Below are 21,230 nucleotides of genomic sequence, written 5' to 3'. Positions count from 1 at the left end.
CAGAAGTTGGAGATATTAAAACTTTTCTATGGTATTTGATTCTATTGATAGCCTATTCTTTTTTGAATGCTATGGTTTACGCACGTGCTTTCAAGCTTTAAAACTTCAGTCATAGTTGTCACCACGACTTGTTCAAGATACCACGTGGCAGAACAGATATTCCAGCACAGCATAACATGACAAGAGGAATGGTGCTATTGAATTCAATTTCTAAAACAGTACCTACATATAATATTAAGAAAGGGGCCTTACTAATAAACGTGTTTAAAAAATTACACAACTGATAAACAAATGTAGGGTAAATGGTTGTTTATCAGTGGAGTAACATATATAACCCATATTTAAATAATTTACTAAACATTATAAGAAAACTTGTACGGTAAATGGAGGATTAATATGTGGCACAATAATTTATAAATTATTCAACTTATTCTTGCAGGAGTCTTCCGAACTAATTTCCTCTCAAAACTTATTTATTGGCATTTTTCCACAACTTGGTAACTATGATTCCTTTGTTTAAATTTGGAAGCACTAAATTACTTAGATAAACCACAATATAATTCTTTATTTATATTTTTAACATCTTATCCAGATTCTCGTGCTAGGTTATGGGAACGGAGAGAAAACAAAACACGTGTTTATATAAATACCTTATTTTATTTACAGTTAAAACTATTCAAAGAGGACTTCCATTCAATAGTTATTCTAATATCGAATAAGAATTGACTAAACTGTCATTTGAAACACAGGGCGAAGTTCTTAGTGGTAGGCGGGGTAGGCGTGGGCCAAGGGGGCGGCGGCGTAGGCGATCTTAGCCACGGGAGCGGCGTAGGCGAGGGGGGCGGCGTACTTGGCCACGGGAGCGGCGTAGGCCAGAGGGGCGGCGTACTTGGCAACAGGGGCGGCATAAGCGACAGGGGCGGCTACCTTCACGGCGTGTCCCAAAGGCTCACGGTGGACAACTGCGTTGAATCCGTTGTGGTCATCAGCGGTGTATTCAACGGTCCTCTTGAAACCATCAGCATCAATGAGGGAGTAAGATCCATGGACGACATCTCCATCCCTGGATTCGTGTTGGCTCTTGGAGTCTCCGGTCAGACCATCCTGGACATCGTAGGCGAAGTTGTACTGGGGGTGGGCACTTGGGTAATCCTCGACGTGCGCGGCGTACTTAGCCACTGGGGCGGCGTAGGCCAGGGGGGCGGCGATCTTAGCGTAGGCGGGGGCGGCGTATGCGGGGGCGGCGTAAGCCAGGGGAGAGGCGTAGGCGGGCTGGGCAATGATGCCAGCGCGGGCCACAGCGACTACGGCAGCGAATACGACGAACTGAAAAAAGTTAAATTTGTTTAGTTCTTTGGAAGTAAAATATCATCGACAATAAAAACTATCATTGCAAGTGAAACATGTTTATTTATGAGTTTTCTCTAGCTGGGGGAGTGTGGCTACTACGCGTGGCTCTATCCTACTGATTTTATCATAGGAATGCTCAGAATTAACCATCTACGGGTCAGAAGGGATGTGCAAATTGCTACACAATTCTTCAACTGATAAGTTGATGGTCTGAAAACTCAGCAATCATGGAAAAAAATCATTTCTGTATTCTCGATGGTTATCTCCGTTACTGACAGCGTAGGCTATTTTATCTCCAGGACTAAATTACCAATGATAATGTCGGTTAAGATGGCAATCTTGCTGTTGATCAGACTCAATTCAAAATACGATATATTTAGCTTCAGTGAGGCTGCTTTTACGGCGAAGCTTAGTGCTAAATCACTATTTTGATTAATCATTATAACGAATTGGTGTACATTATGAATACCAAAAAATATGCTTTAGATTAATTTAAGGTTTTCCTATCGTTTCGCTTGAGTAGAATACAAATAAAAAAATATATTACTCAATAAAAACTACTAAAAAAAAATATTTTTTCAATAGAATTGTATGAACACGTAAAGGAAACAAGTATTAAAAAATACAGTACTATAGTTAATATTATCTGTGACAGTTTCACTTGATTAACTTTTTTGATTTCTTATAAAATTATTTACAAAATAAATAAAAACCAGTTTTGTGCTTGAAATCGAATGTTTCTAGACTCCGTTTGTCAAGCAATTTTAATGTCTATTACATACAATATAAGGTATATCAAGAATATACACATTTTTGGCTTGTAGCTTCCTCTTAAACAGCAGGCCTTACTGCTGCTAGTATAGAAGGTATCTTTAGAAGCCTTTAAAGTTTTTTTTACTTATACTTCCTCATTATATTTTATTTGAAAACGTGTTTACTAATATGGAAATTTTGTAATGTTTTATAAATAATAATTTTAAAAATTGAATTGAATATTTAGATATTTCAGAGAATATATACTGTCAAATCACAAACGTCCTAACATAAAGTACGACTCACTTGAGGTTAGCGTTATTGCAGAACGTATCAAATATGGAAAGAAAACGATATCTATATCGACTTCGATCAAATGTAGAACAAATAACCCAAAATATGTCGGTTTGTGAACTAGTTGAAATTTTTTTTTTTATTCTAGATAAAAGAAAATTACATTTTTCACTTATTTAACTAGAAATAACATATATATTACACATAAATATATTACACACTGATATTATTCACTTTCATTGTTTTGTTGATTGAGCATAAAACTGAACAATTTTTTTTTAAATGTACCTATACTTTTTTCATTTTTAATTTCGTCTGGGAGGCAATTGTATATGTTGCTTCCCTCGTAACCAATGGATTGCTTGCCATAATGAGTATGTATGGTGTTTAAATGTATTTTATCGTGTTGCCGTGTAAAGTGTGTGTGTACTTGGGACGTTTTAATGAGTTCTGTATTAGTATGTATGAGTTTATTATTTATTTTGTAAATAAGAAGACATGTATTATATTCATATAATTTTCTTAATTTTAATAGTTTTGTTTCCATATATAATTTTTTTGTTGATGTTCTAGATTTGAAGTGAAATAGTTTTTTGATTACTTTGTTTTGTGTTACCTGTAGTTCGTTTATATATGTTTCACATGTATTTCCCGAGATTTCAACCAAGTAGTTTAAATGTGAGTGTACGAGGCTATAATATAAACCTTTTTTAATTTTATTTGGTAACAGATATGATATCCGGCTGAATACGCTAATTAAAGGGGTGATTTTATCTTTAATATCTTGAATATGCTGTTTAAAAGTTAGGTGTTAATCAATGCACAGTCCAAGATATTTCTTCTGTATCAGGATTTGCAGGTTGTTATTTTCAATTTTTAAGGGTACATGAGGAGGAATTATTTTACGAGTTGAGCTTAAAATCATGTATCCTGTTTTTTTAACATTTATTGTTAATATATTTGATTGGAGCCAACTGTTAATTTTGTCTAAGTCACTCTGTGCATTTTCTAATAAGATGTTTAAATCTTTACCCCAGTAGAAAATTGCAGTATCATCTGCATATAAAAAAATATCACCGTTTAAATCTAATTGGGAGATATCATTTATATAAATTTGGAACAGAAGTGGTCCTAGTATGGATCCTTGCGGAACTCCGTAGTTTATTGGTAGGTGGTTGCTATTTTGATTATTGATGCTAACGAATTGCTTTCTATTGCTAAGATATGATTTGAATAGATTGCGATTTGAATGACATTCAACTGCGGTTGAATGACGGACAGGAAGAAATTAAGCGGCATAAAAGAACTAAAATAACCAGAGAAATATCTTCGGGTTGAACTTTAATACTGTAGAATGATTATAATGGCAAATAAAGTAGTATTATTTGAAGGAAGAATAAAATGTCTAGTTGAGATAATAATGCAAAAAATTACTAAATTGACAATAATATATACATTTGTCTATATATCACAATGAATTTTGAGGACGGGTTGATTTACAGGGTTAGAACAATTCATTAAATTTAAAGGTTATTTATACATGTACTGTGAAGCTACTGGCCATTGATGAAATAATAACAGAATTTGAATAATACTTTCACAGAACTTGAATTTTAACTGTGAAATTTAATAAATTGTTCAAATTCTGTGAAACAACCCATCGTAAGAGAAGGACAGCGGTATTAGGTAGTCATGTTTAATAGGACTAATACAACGAGAGAAATGTCTAACCGTAGTAAAGATCAACACAAATACTATAATAATAATAAAGGGAAAGGTTTAAAAAATAGTAATATTGATACATTAGTTAGTTATAACTTATAAAGATGGACTAATACGGGTAAAGATAACAAATTCAGTAAACTCATGGCCAGTAGAAAGTTCCCACGCGACGACAATATGGAGATTCCTACAGCTGACTAAACCCTAACAGCCTTACTAATAATCGTTTTTTGAATTTATACAACTGATAACTAACTAACTAACCGTTTGACCGTCAAACAACTCGGTCTTGGCACACACTTCTTGCCTCATTCACATTCATACATCGTCTCTTACATACTCTTCTATTATTCTGACTCTTGATATGGCCCGACTCGAGTATCACTTGATCGTGCCATATGATAAACAACAATTTATGCATGGTTTAACAATTGCGTAAAAAAAATAAAGAAGTGTATTAGTAAGGCTGTGAGAGAATAGTAGACAATCTAAATGCTTGCCATGTAGATTATAATGGAAACCGATGTCGCTACTGACTTAAAGCTTTTTTGGTTTTAGCCAGTTCAGCGCTCTGTCTCTCACGCACTTGCCTGACATCGTACAAAGATTTAAGCAAAGAATGATCCTACTTTTGGAACACGAAACACGCCCACGTCGCATTTCTTGTATTCATCTTTTCTAGGGGGCTTAAGAAACAATAAAAAACGAATGTATGTGAAATTTTGCTTTAGGGCCGATTTTATCTTGGAAAATAAAAAAGAAAAAAATGTCTAAAACTTTCCTTCGAATGTTACAAAAATCGTCCATCGAGAGACGTCTTATATTACAAACGCAACAAAACCTTTTATAAATCAAAGTTGATTGTATGGTTTTTTGATAGAAATCATAACATTTAAAAAATAATATTGAATACAAAAATATATATCCTATTTCTTGTAATTCGGAAATCTTCAAGACCCACATTAATAAATCCATTCCTACAGCTCTTACCTGAACCCGTCTCACAACGCTGCCCAACCGACAAATTTCTCCTGGCTTTACACTGTACAGACTCTTGTAAGGTGTCACATAAACAAAAAAGAAATTAAAAATTAACCACCGAAAAATATATTTGTCGATAAACTAACTATTAAAGATTTTACCCAATAAAGAGCGAACGGTATAAAATATTTGTGAACTTATTAACAACATCGAATTAACAATCAATTTAACAAAACTGCTTTATATTTGAAAAAATATACATATATATATTTATAAATGAATCAATTGAATTCTAACCTTAAAAAAAATTACGTGGAGGTATAAAAATAATTTGACGTATGAAGAAAATTCGTACAAACACTATGTTAATCGGTCGAAATAGATTTCAAGCTAAAAGCTAAGGGTGCAATTTAAACAATATATGTACATAACACGAAAAATATTGTACACCACATTTGAACCATAATCGTTTAAAATAGTTCAATGTTTTCAAAAAAATTAGATTAATAAAAAAAACTAAAAAACGTCGGAAGTTACGCCACTTTACTTTATGTTAATTAAAATACTAGATATATATTTAAAAATAATTTTGACTTGAACACAGTATGTCTCTTGAAGAAAATACGATTTTGATGTTAAAAAATTGCCAAGAAGACATCTTTCCTTAGAAGAATCATGAAAAAAACACAAGTTCACTAATTTATTAAACGTTGCATCACTCTCTTTTCTTAAAAAAAAGAAAACACTAGACTACAAAAATTAACAAAACAAGAACACAGAATTGTTTATTTAAAGGCATCCAAAAGTACAGCTTAGTTCCCAATTAAATTTAAAATGTACCTGGATTAAGCATATTTAAAGAAAAATGTTTAAGGTAATAAGTATTAGAAATAATCAATAAAAATTGTGGGATTACTTTATTAAAATGTAATAATGTATGTTTATATTAGACAACATGAAGTTGAACTATTTTAATTGCTATGTATAAAAATAAAAACAAAACAACAAACGTATTCCAAATTTGAAAAAAAAACATTTCCAACACTAATAGTTATTCGAGATTCAAAAATTCGATCGCGTTCGATTCGTAATAATTTCTACGGTAAATAAGAAATTCATACCTTGAAAGCCATTGTGTTTTAGTCTGAGGACTGGTGAACTTGTGTGTTGAATGGATTTGGGTGAGGCTTTTATAGTTACACACAGAGCAGCGGGCGGGGACCTTTCACTCAGAGGAAGGGCGAGAATAGGAGGATTGGCGCGAAACAGCCGCTGCTTCTGTTCTCTATTCTGGATTTAAAAATATATTTTGATTCGGTTTTTAAATTTATAAAATTATTCGAATTCTGTTTTTTTAGTTATGTAAATGAAATTATTTATCTTTGTATGCACGGTTTTAAGGTAATTTATATTATATTATATTCACTGTTGATTTCTACAAATAAATCATGTCTTACATTGGCTAGCTCATACCCACATTCCTCGTTATTTATTACTTTCGTTTTTTCATTGATACCTCGTGTTTATTTTAAATCAAACATATTTTTCCAAAAATCAGTTATGACGCGTTCTTAGATTTCCGTAAGCTAGATGATTTAACTAATTTGGATATATGTATCCCATAAAGATCTCATTCGTAATATCGAGGTTTAGTACGTAGGACTACAAATGTAAATGGCCGTAATGCCACCATGGTAAGGCTTTTGACTTGCAATCCGGAGGTCGTGGGTTCAATTCCAAAATTAATTTTATGTTTATTATTTTTTGTTTTTACATAACTTAGTCATTTAGAATAATACATAGTATACTTGCGGCGCGTTTCGGAATGTAAGATACTCTCAGTATCGCCCTGGTGTAAGATCACGCGTAGCAAAGCTAAAATTGAGTGAGTTGGGTAAATTATTACACATTCAATAAGTATATAACTATTTACTACTAAATTATTGTAGCTAAATAGTGTAACAAAACTTGTTATAACTAAAATATCAAATTGTTATAACTATATACAAGGTACAGTGCTTGGACCAATTCTATTTACTATATATGTAAACGATATTTTTTTTCAACCTTTACATGGTCAAATCACGTCATACGCCGATGATACAGTATTAATAATAAGTGATAAAACTTGGGAAAAAGTAGAATTAAAGGCCACAGAAGACATCAACACGCTCAAGAATTTTTTCGACACCAATTTACTGTCACTTAATAATGAAAAGACATTTGTAATTCCATTTGCAATCCATACAAATGATACTCCTAAAAATTTTAACATTGTCATACATAATAATACTAAAATTCACAGCCAAAACTATTGCAAATCAAACTGTACAGTACTAAAAACAACAAATGAAATTAAATATCTAGGAGTAATTATTGATAAAAATCTGAAATGGAAGGAACAAATATGTCAAGTAGTAAAAAAAATTAGAAAATTAATATATATATTTTTAAGAATTAGAAACTTTCTGTCGATAAAAAATCTATATTTAATTTACTATGCCTTAGTTCAATCCACTTTACAATACGCTATTATTAGTTGGGGATCCGCGTATAAATGTAACCTTCTTCCAATTGAAATTATACAAAGAACAATTATTAAAATTATATTAAAAAAATCCTTTGACTACCCAACAGAACGCCTGTTTGAAGAATTTCAAGTACCTACATTTAAAGACCTATATATTAAAAACTCATTAATCCAAATTATAAAAGAAAAAGATAAATATCAATTTTTAAATGAAAACAGAACGCGACTTAGACATGTTTTTCTATGCCCAAAACTAAATACGTCTTTTGCACAACATCATTATACTTACCAGGGAAGAACTTTTTTCAATCGTCTACCAGAAGAAATCAGAAGCATTAATGATAAAACCCAAATACTGCTCTCTGTCAAGAGACACTTTAAAAATATTCTGAAAAAAAAAACTACTGTCACTTAATTAATCTCACAAATATCCTTAGTTTTCCATAACTTTCTTTCTTTATTAAAATTTATTATATTAATATATTATCCTTCACAACTATCAAAAAAAAATACTACAGCAAACATACATTTAAGTACAATGAATTATCTAAGTACTAACTAACAACAACATTTATGTACACTCCCCTTCCATACACAAGCAAATGCTTTCAATGGAAGAGTAGTAAAAAAACCCAAGATGTAAAATGAATTATGTACCATGTAAACTTATTATTAAAAATAAAAAATAATTCCAAAAAAAAAAAAAAAAAAAAATATAGTGTAACAAAACATTACATTTTATAAACAAGCACGAACTTTTGTTTATCCAATTTCGGATATGTAGTTAAATTTTCACGTAGCCAGCAATTTGCGCGCCATCGCAAAAAGGACTAGTATTTCGTAAGCAGATTATACTATCGAAAGACCGAATGACGATATTACAACGGGAGTTGCCTGTATAGTGTCAGATTCATCTTTGTATTGAGAAATCATTTATGGAACGGTTGCTGCGCGCAAGTTGGTTTGTTTTCCTTTCCCTGATTCGCTCGTCTAATAATTTGAATGTATATGAAAATATTCCTGAACCCATATGAAAATACGGTCTATATTGAAACTGAACGAACAAAGGAAAATAAAAAAATCCTATGAGGGGTTATCATTTATTTGACCCGTTATGCTGTTACTCAAATTACAATCAACTTATCGTCATAGGTATCTGCAAATTATATTCGATTTACTTTATTTAATGTTACAAAGTAAAATTCCAACGAAACATCCTTACTCCCTTGGCGATGCAGCGCCTCACAGATGTTCGAAAGAGGGAAGGGTGTATGGGTTTGCTGCTTTAATGCCCCACGGAGTAGCCGGGACGAGTCTGCGCTACAGGAGATCGGAAAACAATCTTATCCAGGCCGTCGTCGCCCAGTGGCAGGCGCGCCTCAACACAATAGATGGAGAATTTCCCTCAAGCCACCGTATTACAACTGCATATGTTTTATTTTATTTTATTTTCAATTTAATATCATGTAATTTATTCAGATGTACGCTTTTATATGGCAGACAGAGTATTGCACTCACCATTCATTTCAGATGAAATAAGCCAACATCTGATGGTATTATTACGCCAGCGTCTGGAAGGTTTCGGCCCTCTGATTGTTCGAATTCCAATCGTATGTTTCGTGAAGAAAACCCGCGTTTTATTATTATTATAATTACAAATTTATGAAAAATACTTTAAATTAATTATGTTAGTTTTTTGCAGTTTCTATCAAGGAAACCATGTTTGTACGTCTTAATTATTATATAATTTATTGCAATCAATCTGCAAACATAACTATATTGTTTGAAAAAAATCATAAAGTTCAAGGAGTAACTATGGGAACACCAGTGCCTCGTTTGAAATTATTTAATTACGTCTTCATCTCCACAAAACTACACAATGCACATAACCTGCAATCCCCAGTAATCATCATTAAATATCACTACATATTACCTCTTATCGAAATGTTATTTGGCGTAGATTACAATATAATCATCATTATTTACATTGTCGACAGAATAATAATTGGGAGAATTGCTTGATCAATTAAATGCTAACACTTTAATTAAAGTACTACTCTTTTAAACATCCTTAATGGTCATACGTATGAAAGTAAAATAAATATAAAATCTCTGTATATAAACATTTTGTATGAAATGATTTGAGATTTTCAAGGCCAAAATATTAAAATAAGTATTATAGTGATTTATTTTTGGGGTATTATGCCGTGTTGCGCTACCTTATCTTTTAGCCACAGTTTCAGCATTACAGTGTCCATCGTCAGGGCAGATCACATGGCAGGGCACATCTGCCCTGATTATTGACACTGTAATGCTGTCCGAAATGTGGGCTAAAGAAGGAAGTAGCGCAACAAGGCATAATACCCCAAAAAATAAATCGCTTTAATAGGTATATTTAGATTAATAATTAATAAAATTTTACATGATGATGAATTTTTATTTTATGATATTTTTGAATAATAATAAAATAATTGTTCTACTTTCAAAAATCTAAAGACTTGTTTACTTTCATTTTCACTTCCTTCGATAAAATTCAATTTCAATGTTTGCTTTTTTTGCTGTTGTTGTTACATTTACCGGTTCGGTTTTTGTTGTTTACCAGTTGGGCAGCGTGTTGAGTAGGGTTAAGGTAGGGGCTGTATGAAAAAAATTATTGATGCGTGTCTTGAATAGGCCTTGTTTTTACGAAAGGGGGAAACGATAGCTCGTGCTGTATGCAAGCTGACTTAGCCCGCTGTCGTCATAACCGAGTGCTGAAAAGGCGCGGTTTGAAGTGCAGCGATCTTGGGACTTTTCTGCGCAGGGTCTTACGATTTATATAGATACCTTACCCTTACGGAACCATGAAACGATGCGACGGGTGCGAAAACGAATTAAAAACTTAATTTCTCGTGAAGACGACATCACCGACAATGCATGGGTTTTCCTTTCATGTCTGCCGAGTTTCGCTTCCTTGCACTGATGTACTTAGTTATATTATTATTAAGATTGTTTTAATGGCGAATGCTCTAAAAAATTTTAAGTAACATGTAAATTGTTTATTAATCCATATTTGAAAATGGTTGGGTCAGGGGTAACATCTAGGTCATTGTACCAGTCTAGGGACTAAAGCTTCGCCCTATGGATCTCATCAATCCAGCCGGGGAAATAATGCAGCGGGCATTCGTTGCCTACGTGTTCGGTGGTCTGACTTTTTAAGCCCCCACCTATGCATCGTGTGGACACAACGGCTGTGGGAGGATCTTATCATATTGATGGCAGACCAGAGTATATGAGGCAGTAAGAATCAAGAGTCATTGGGGTCGTGCACGAGATGGGCATTTCTCACTTAGGGCGATTGTCACTCAAGTTTCCACCAATCTTTTGGAGTGAGAGGTATTAGTAGGAGCATCTCTCCTTCCAACCAGAAGGTTTTTCAGGAGTCAATGCAGGGTGAGAAAGACGTCATTATGCAAAGGTATTGCAGTTTAGTGCAGTGAGTATCGTATTCCCTCAATTGTTCGTTTCTTTTAGTCTAATATTTATTTTTTGTCTTGTGGGGTGTGGGTGTCTTTATTGTAATGTAGTTTGTCTCTAAAGTAAGTTGGCAGTAAATTGCTACAAACTTTGTAGATAAAGAGTAAAACGTCATAGACAATTCTTTGTTTAACACTCATTATATCTAATTCCAAAATATATCAAATTTCAAAATATGTCTTTTTCCTCTCTTCTGGATTATTTGTTCGAAAAATCTATTTATCCAAATACCTTTATCATCGCAATCAGCTTCCGAGTTTTCTGAATGCATAGTATGGCTCTTCCTAAAAAGAAATGACAGTCATTAAATGGAAAGTAATGTCCAAAAAAAGGAGAATAAAGAATATATTATGGTCATCTTTGGTCCAAACCCTGCAATTAATTGACACCTTGCCAGAAATTAATTCACAAATTCTCTTTGTGTTCATGTCACGCGTGCTCTATTTGTTTGTCTAAAGATCTTTCTTTCACGACACGTCATGTAAACATGTAGATTGCAGTTGACACCTGCTGAAGTGCGTGCCGACACTGCAGTTGCAGTTACACTTGTTACAGTCACACATTGCAGTTCCACACTGCAGTTAGTTGATTGCATAACAGAGCCCTCGTATATTATGTCAAGTGTCAAGTTAGTTAAGGGACAGCTGTCGGGAGTAATTTACTGATTGCCCGCGGTGAATTGTGCACTTTACCGTATCTGCATATATTATGTACACCAATATGTGCATTGTGTAATTGTGCAAGTACACCACAATTGAATTCGTTATCCTTATTAAGGTTATTTTCTGGCCAGAAGACCAGGTTTTTTTTAAATTTTTTGTCGTCAACTGTATGAACAGCGAGACTTATGTCGTGAAATTGAAGGCAGTGGGGAGGTGAAGGATATTGGGAAGATGAATGTGAGGAAGTTCCTGTCTATTCAGATCTGGTCAACAAACAGCCATAGAAAAAATAATAACACAATATGTGTCTTGTGGGCATGTTTCGTGATCCAAATATAAGCCCAATTTGTTGGAAGTCGAACTTTTTTGGGTTAGTGTCAGCTGTTTAATTTATTTTAGAAAGGGACAAAGACCCAACTCCAAAAATTTAATTGAAAAAAAAAAATTCTATGTGATTCGCCAGTTATTGTTACAAGTTTCCGAACACCGTTTATTAAGTTTAGTGTCAAGCTGGCGCCAAATGGGAGACATACGTCAAATTGTTTTGCGCCTTTTTTTGCACGACCAGACAACTTAATTGACCGCCTTTTGGACAAAGCCGTCAATTATTTTATATCTCTGTATAAACTGTATTCTAATGAGATGGCTTGAAGCTATTTTATATGTCCCCAAATCATGTAAACATAACATTAAAGCCTAAGAATAATTATTGAAGTTTTTTTGCAGTTGCGGATACTGAATAAATTAATTTCCATTTTAAACAGTAGTATTATTAAGGCCCGGTAGTAAGCGTTTAAAGATGGTTCGAAAGGGTGATATGTAAATACGAATGTTAGAGGGAGCTCGCTAACATTAAAAGAACGGTCAAAATATTTAATAAAACACGACTCATTTGAAATAGAGCAAAACTCTCTCGAAAATTGCTTTATTTGAATTTAAAGATATACTGTGAATTTTTTCATGCCTGTTACATATTAAATAACAGAACAATACGTGTTTTTCACAATTTTCGAAATTTTTTCTACCGAGGGAATTTCATATAATTTACGTTTCGGCATAAAAAATGTATAGATTATCTTAAAAAATAAAATCAATTTATTTAAAAATATTTGTAATTATATTTTTCTCAACAAATTATGAAGAGAACGACCATAAATTAAATTTTGGAATGAGTAACGTTAGTCAAATTTAAAACACTAAATTAAATTGCCAAAAATCTAGAATTTTCAATTAATTAACAAAAATTATATATTTTTGTACATACTTTAATGCTTATTAGAATTATTCTTCACATAACTGATTCCGATTATAAATAATAAAATTAAATTCAAAGATAATTGGAATTCATTGAACTTGAAAAAATTAACACACGAATAACTAACGCCCTTCATCACAGACGACTAAAAATAATTATATTTGATTTTTATTATTAATAATACTTGTTAAGGTAATACATTTCTTAATAAATTTAGAGAAAATGATCGAGGTAGTTAAAAACTTTTCAGATGATATCAAAATGACATTTGGTTTAGATAAATGTAGAACGATCCATATAGAGAAAGGCAAAATTGTAGATGGGGACGAGAGTATATTTAGAAATTTCCAAATTACTAGTATGAAAAGGGATGAGGTTTATAAGTATTTAGGATACCCACAATCAAATAGATTAGACCATAGTAGTATTAAAAATGATATTAGGATTAAATTTCAAACTAGGATAAGGAAAATTTTAAAATGCAATCTATCTGCTAAAAATTTAGTAAAAGCAATAAATACTTGGGCAATACCTCTATTAACGTACTCATTTGGCATAATTAAATGGTCTAATACAGATTTAGATAACTTAGAAAGATTTATTAGAACTACGCTAACAAAGTTTAATTGCCATCATCCAAATTCAGCTATAGAACGAGTTAATTTACCTAGAAATTTAGGAGGTAGAGGTATAGTCAAAATAACTTCTTTGAAACATAATCAGGTAGAAATGCTAAGAACTTTTTTCCATAGGAAAGCTCATAGCTCAGAAATGCACAAAATAATTTACAAGGCAGATAGAAATATTACACCTTTAAATTTATACGATGAGAATGCCAACATTTTTATAAATCCCAACCAGGAATTATTAGATTCCTGGTCAAATAAAATTTTACACGCAAAACACTTCAATTATCTCAACCAAACGTATGTTGACAAAATTAAGTCAAACAAATGGTTGAGTATTGGAGAGTTGAGCGCAGAAATAGAAGGATTTATGCTTGCAATTCAGGATAGAGTCATTAATACTAAAAATTATAGAAAGCATATAATCAAAGATACAAATCAAATTGATGATTTGTGTAGAAAATGTTTGGCTTTTCCGGAAACTATAGAACATATTATATCGGGATGTTCTATATTAGCACCGTCCGAGTATACATTTAGGCACAATCAAGTTTTAAAAATAATTCACCAAAATTTGGTAATTAAACATAACTTGATTGACTGCCGTAATGTAGTACCATATTATGAATACGAACCAAATTCATTTTTAGAAAACGAATTTTATAAAATATATTATGATAAAACTATACTAACAGACCGAGCGATTAGTCATAATAGACCCGATATAGTTTTACATGACAAAATTAAAAAAATAACTTATATCATTGATGTTGCTATTCCAAATTCCTGTAATATTCAAAAATCTGTTAGTGAAAAAATAAGAAAATACACAGATTTAGGAAATGAAATAAAAAGAATTTGGCATTCTCAGACTATAAAAATATTACCATTCGTTATTTCGGCTACTGGCATTATACCTAGCTCTCTAATTAAAAATTTAGGCGTATTAGATCTATCAAAAAATTTATATATAAAGATGCAAAAGTCGGTCATTTTGAATACATGTAGGATAACAAAAGATTTTTTAAATATTTATGTTGAGGGATCAGTAGGATTTATAGGCCCTGTTAGAAGTTCTACCGAGCCGAACCCTCTGATATGAAAATATCTGGAGACGGTGAATTTTTTTTTTCCCATTTGATTTCTGGTGATTTGACGTGTTTTTGTTCTTGTATTGTTTTGTATTTATTTTACTTATATAATGCACTTACATAGTGTTGATTGACTAGCTGACCATTTGTGGAAAAGTGAGTGGAAGGGTTAAGTTTTTCCTTTGGCGAAGACTTAACCCGGACAACTAAATCGGAAGTTTAAAAAAAAAAAAAAAAAAACAAAAAAGAAATTGGACAAAATAACAATAAAAAGATAGTACAGATGGCGCAACTTTGCCGAAAATTGAAAATAGATGTATTTTAGTAAAATAACATTGTTTTTTTATTACGCGTTGATTTTATTTTTATTTTCTGCGTCTTGTTTCAAGTTTCGTTTATATTTGTTTTTTTAGATTAGCTCCAAACAGGAGGTCCTGAGGAAAATAATTCCCTTCAGGGAAAATGTCATCTTTGGGGATGCTGTATGGAGGGTATTTTTAGGAAAGGAAGGGGAGGAAAAAGGTATGAGGGTTCGGTAGGAAGCTGGGGATCAGTGTGTCCAGGATTGACGGATGTATGAATCCACCTGCGGTGCAAGGCGATGTTCTGAAAGTCCTGCGCGGAGAAGTCATAAGAATCTCCTCAACCAGTCATATTAATATGATTATTATCTTTAGTTATTACTGAATTATTGTGATTGCTTCGTGCTTTTCAATTATTACAATCCGCAAATAATGTTCTCTTACTAAGAACTGCTGCCTCTTGAGAGACAGACGTTGAATACCACCTGCATGGCCGCTATTATTACTAATTATGTACCTTTGGGATGATATTATATCGAAGGACCTTTGGTATTGTATCACCATCTTTGTATATTGCGTGGTACAATAAACTGCTCTGTCAAAGGTACAGTATATAAAACATGACAATTTTCTCCTCCTCCTTATAAAAATATAAAATTTTCAACAAATTGTGGTCGAAACTTTTGGTTTCATACAGGTTTTTTTTTTAAAAGAAAGACAAACATTCCCGGGTTACGAATAACCTGACAATATTTGAAAATCTCCTACTACCACCACAGTAAGCGAAAATGTTGCTTGTGTTGTGATGGAGGACTTAGCCAGCCGAGGAATTGAACACACTACGTCTGGGTGGAATTCAAACGCTATGTCAACTCGGCCACCAACCGGTACCAGGTGTATATTTATTTAATCTTCTGTTGTTATATCTAGATTTGAATATAAAGCGTGGTGTTTATGACAAATTAGAGATATTTTAATCAACTTTTGAATGCAAGGAATATGCTTAAAGTTTTCTTTTATTTAAACGGTTAAAATCAGTTAAAAATCGGTTAAAAGTGCGAGTTTTCTAGTTTTACAAGGATACGTCATTCATGTCATTTGGTGGCACATCTGGCACAATGTAAAAATGTGGCGAAAATGCCACAACGTGACCTGAAGTGTTCAAATAAAACGCATTCAAAATGGAACACTTTCAAATGAAATACTTTCAAATATACTGTGAAAGTAACTACTACCCTAATTTCTATATAATTGGCTTTGATAATTTGGTGGCCCTAATAAAATGTATCCAACTACTTATTTAATCATACTTTTAAAACTCGTTTTAAAATAACGCTAAACCCTGTAGAGAATTAATCAATAAGTATTGCAATCAATAAACATTAAAACAAGTTTACGATCACAATTTCCCAATCCGCAAATAAAGAAAGATCCGAGATTAAGATGTAAGTGGATGTTTAAAATTTCAAATGTTAAATTCGAATGCACAGACAAAGTGATTTGTAGATACCCGTTTCGGCCATAGAAACAATCCGCCCAAAACGAGTTGTTGGTAGACGCGTTTGTTGGTGTGTGTAGCGTTTTATGTATTGGTCTACCTTGACCTGCTTCCGAATGGACCATATTATTCTTACGGCATCTAATGAAAGTAATCAATCATAAAGTTAACTAATACAGAGGTTTGGCTTTTGCGGTTATTCGGGAGTTGGCAACCGTTTCTCTAAATGATTATAAATTATTATTGTTATTAAATTTTTTGAGATTGGAATGATTTTTGGCGTCGAAAACTTGATTTATTTCTGCTTATTTATCGCCATTTTACTGTTGTCCCTTTGTAAGAATCAGGTTGTCTTTTCTTCGTCAGTGTATTGCTCACCCGATTTGAGCATTTGTTTCTTCTTAGTGTGGGGATACTTGGAGGAAAATATTTTTATACATCGGCCTCACATCTCGGAAGAACTCATCGATCAAATTCAGGAGGAAATCGCTGCTGTACCCGTCGAGATGTGCCAAAATCCGGCCGAAAACTTCAGAAATCGCCATCATCAATGTATCGCTGATGGGGGCCATCACCTTTCTGATCTCATCTTCTAGACTGATAAAATAAAATAAAATAAGGCTAAAAGTTTACTAACTTCTGGAATTCCGTGTTTTATGTATGTTGATAAAATCAGATCCAGTCCATATAAGTTCTCATGCATCTTACGCAAAAGTATTGGCTGGTCGTAAACAAGGTTGGGCCCGCCCATCAAATTTATTTCATTGTTTTAATTGCCATCATCTTAAAAATTAACAGCATTTATTAGAGATAAGAGCTATTAAACCATAGAAGGCGCTAGTATATAAAACTGATGAAGATAATAAATACGGAAAAATCAAAGTGCTAAAATCAATTAAACAAAACTATAAATAGGCGTTTGAATGTTACGATTATTACAGCGCAGACCCGTGAAAAGTCATGACATATTATATTAGGAAATCCAGCTAGTTAGTAAATAATGTTTTCTTGAACATGGAAAAAGTAAGAACTCTTGAAAAAACACGAAATTTACTTGTCAAGATTAATAATAATAATACGAATTTATTCCAGAATGTATGCAGGGGTAGTGCAATACAATACATTCAATATTTTGAAATAATATAAGATAAGATAATATAAGATTATTTAAATATTTATGTTGAGGGATCAGTAGTATTTATAGGCCCTGTTAGGAGTTCTACCGAGCCGAACCCTCTGATATGAAAATATCTGGAGTCGGTGAATTATTTTCCCATTTGATCTCTGGTGAGTTGACGTGTTTTCTTGTATTGTTTTGTATTTATTTTGCTTATATAATGCACTTGCATAATGTTGATTGACTAGATCAGGGGTGTCCAAACTAGATGGGACCCAGGGCCAATAAAAAAGACTAAATACATTGGTGGGCCGCAAAATATTTATAAAAATAAAATACTGGTAATAATACGTAATATCGTTATTTTATTATCTACTTTTTCATTAATTTGTCTTTTACAATTCTGTCAACATCAACCTCAATACTAGTGGTAGCTAGGCGCAGTGCATGTTTAAGTGAAGTATCTGTCAATGAAGACCTGTATTTCGATTTAATAAACTTCATTGTTGAATATGCACTTTCACAAAGGTAGGTACTGCCCATCATCGAGCCCATTTTTTGCCCGAAATTCGTCAGTTTCGGGAAACGTTCAGCGAGGAGCTTAAAAAAATCAATTCCTGTTTCTGTTCTGCCCTTGTAAAAGGGGTCTGATTGCAGATCACACAGTTCCAATTGATAATCAATCTTCACACTCGCAACTGCGATCGTTAATGGATGAGTAAAGAGAGCTATATCACTCTCAATTTTTTTTAAATCTGCAAAACGCCGCTCAAATTCGACGATTATTTCGTCCATGTATTTGAGGTGGTCCAAAAAATTACATTCTTCAAAATTTTTCATCTCTAAATAATGTTCTTTACAACTTGAAAAAAAAGAAAAATAATTTTGTTGTAGAGACGTTTTGAACAATTTCAGTTTACTTCTGAATCCATTCACATTTCCGTACATGTTGGCTATATTGAGGTTTTTACCTTGCAATTTTAAATTTAATTCATTCAAGTGTTGCGTCATATCAGTTAAAAACGCAAGATCAGCCAGAAACTGAGGATCTCGCATTTTATCTTGTAGTTCAGAAGTGTCAGATGATATCTCATTTTTTAGAAATAAAGGTATTTCTTTTCTTAAGGCGAAAAAGCGTTGCAAGCACTGGCCAGCACTTAGCCATCTGATTTCCGAATGCAATAGTAAATCTCCATAGTTTGCATCGATTTCACTTAAAAAGTCTCTAAATTTTCTATGTGTCAATGCCCTGTTTCCACCTCTAATCAAATTGGTTATCCTTATAACAACTTTCATAGCATTCATTTGACGCAAAGATTTTCCACACAAGGCTTCCTGATGTATAATACAATGCAACAACGGGCAATCAATGCCATTTTGTGTTAGAAGTCCCGCGAATCCTGTCACTGTCCCGGTCATAGCTTTTGCCCCATCGGTCACAATACAAGAACACTTACGAAATCCTCCATATTCTACTATAGTTTTGTTAACCGCTTCAAATATATCACTGCCTTTAGTTGTTCCATGAAATGGTATTAAATCCAGCATTTCTTCCGTGATTGTAAAATCTTTGGAAATGCAACGTATAAAGATTATTAATTGACTGACATCGGTCTGGTCGGTACTTTCATCCAAACATATTGAATAGTATTCGCAATCTACAAAGTAATCACATATTTTTTTTGTAATATAATTACCCATGTCCTCTATTCGTCGCGCCACCGTTTGATGAGATAATGCAACAGATTCAAACTTTTCCGCTAATTTCGGCTGCATAAAGCGTTTAGCCATTTCAACTGCGCATTTTTTTATTAAAACTCCATCACTAAATGGTTTTTTTGCTCTGGCTAATTGTAATGAAACTTCATATGAGGCAGCCAAGCTTTGTTCATTCTCAGTACTTACTTTTGAAAACATACTTGTTTGCTGTATTAGTTTTTTTTTGTACTCAGCCACCATAACTTTTCTTGCTTCACCGACATGTTTTTTATACTTTTCTTCATGTAAAGAAGTATAGTGTCGCTTAACATTATATTCTTTACTTACAGATAAAACTTGCATACAAATCAAACACTGAATTTTATTGTTATTGTTGGAGATAAAGTAGTCTAACTCCCATTTCGCATTGAATGTACGATTTTCTTCACTTAACTTCCTCTTCTTTGTAGACATGATGAAAAGTTCAATATACTCAAACACAAAGCGAACAACGTAATACCAAACTTTAAAATAATGTAAAAGTCTTTAATAACCTGAGAGTAACCTTGCGCAATCAAAACTTTCATTGCGTTGAATGACAAGTGACAAACAAATGCCCAATGAACGATGCGCGGTAGGTACCTATTTTGAGTTCGGGGAATTCCCCGAATTCTCGAGTCAATAGTGATGTGAGCGACGTGATCGAACATACCCAAAACGTTTGAATTTCGTCGCGAGAAAAATAGTTTGCTCATTAATGTATTTAAAACTTCGAACAAAGAAGATAATGAACTAAAATCTGAATAATAATTGCTTTCATACAAAATGTGACAAGAAATAAATAAAGTAACTAAGTTAAAGCAATTATTAATTAAAATAAATATAGTTTAAAAAAACTAAAAAACACGCTTTTAAATAATATCGAACTAAAAACTTCAAAATAATTTTTAAAATAAGCTTAAAGCAATAATGAATGAAAAATGATAGTATTATTGTTAAAAAGCGTGGGCGCTTTGTGGCATATTTTTCGTATATCGTGCGCCCGACGCTTTTTCACAATAATACTATCATTTTTCATTCATTATTGCTTTAAGCTTATTTTAAAAATTATTTTGAAGTTTTTAGTTCGATATTATTTAAAAGCGTGTTTTTTAGTTTTTTTAAACTATATTTATTTTTCACTTTTTAGTTTCGTATGCTACAAAAGCGTGTTTTTTTAGTTTCTTTAAACTATATTTATTTAATGGTAGTTTCTTTATTACCGACTATGGTTCTAACAGGTAACTTTTATTCCGGAGAGGGAGCCTGAGAAACGGCTACCACTAGGGCCGAGGAAGGCAGCAGGAGAGTTACATACAAGCAAGCAAACAAGCAAGCAAGCAAGCAAACAAACATACAAGTGAAGTTAATATAAAAGCGTGTTAATAAAGTATTATTATATGCAGTGGGTACACCTACAGACCTCTTTGTAGTCGGTGTAACCGAACCGGACTTTTTTTTTAAGTCGGTTAAAAAAAGGTTCAATGGGCCGCAATAATCTAAACCGCGGGCCGCATGCGGCCCGCGGGCCGTGGTTTGGACAGCCCTGGACTAGATGATCATTTGTGGAAAAGTGTGTGGAAGGGTTTAGTTTTTCCTATGGGAAGATTTAACCCGGACATAAAATCGGAAATTGAAAAAAAAAATTAGAATAAGAAAACTAATAATCTATAGGCTATTCCGATGGGCACAAGAAACGTGGAATTTAAGTTAAAAAAAAGATATACACAAAAATGTGTGTAAGCAGCAGTTTATGGAGGATATTTGGACATCTCCCGTCTCCAGAGGGCCATCAG

General features: G+C 32.9%; 1 protein-coding gene across 1 annotated transcript; it reads right to left on the bottom strand.

Annotated features, from left to right (window-relative positions):
* Positions 1–659: 659 nt before the first annotated feature.
* On the bottom strand, positions 660–6,255 carry LOC149417317 (larval cuticle protein A2B-like). The gene is made up of 2 exons (XM_089640205.1): positions 6,222–6,255; positions 660–1,326 (listed from the first exon to the last, which is right to left on the bottom strand). The coding sequence occupies exons 1-2, from the start codon at positions 6,231–6,233 to the stop codon at positions 760–762; spliced, it is 579 nt and encodes a 192-aa protein (XP_089496331.1). The 5' UTR covers positions 6,234–6,255; the 3' UTR covers positions 660–759.
* Positions 6,256–21,230: the final 14,975 nt, after the last annotated feature.

The sequence above is a fragment of the Hesperophylax consimilis genome, chromosome 15 (assembly GCF_061612785.1).
Source record: "Hesperophylax consimilis isolate HC1 chromosome 15, BYU_Hcon_1.0, whole genome shotgun sequence".
NCBI lineage: Eukaryota > Metazoa > Arthropoda > Insecta > Trichoptera > Limnephilidae > Hesperophylax > Hesperophylax consimilis.
This window is presented reverse-complemented; position numbering and strand designations above follow the sequence as displayed.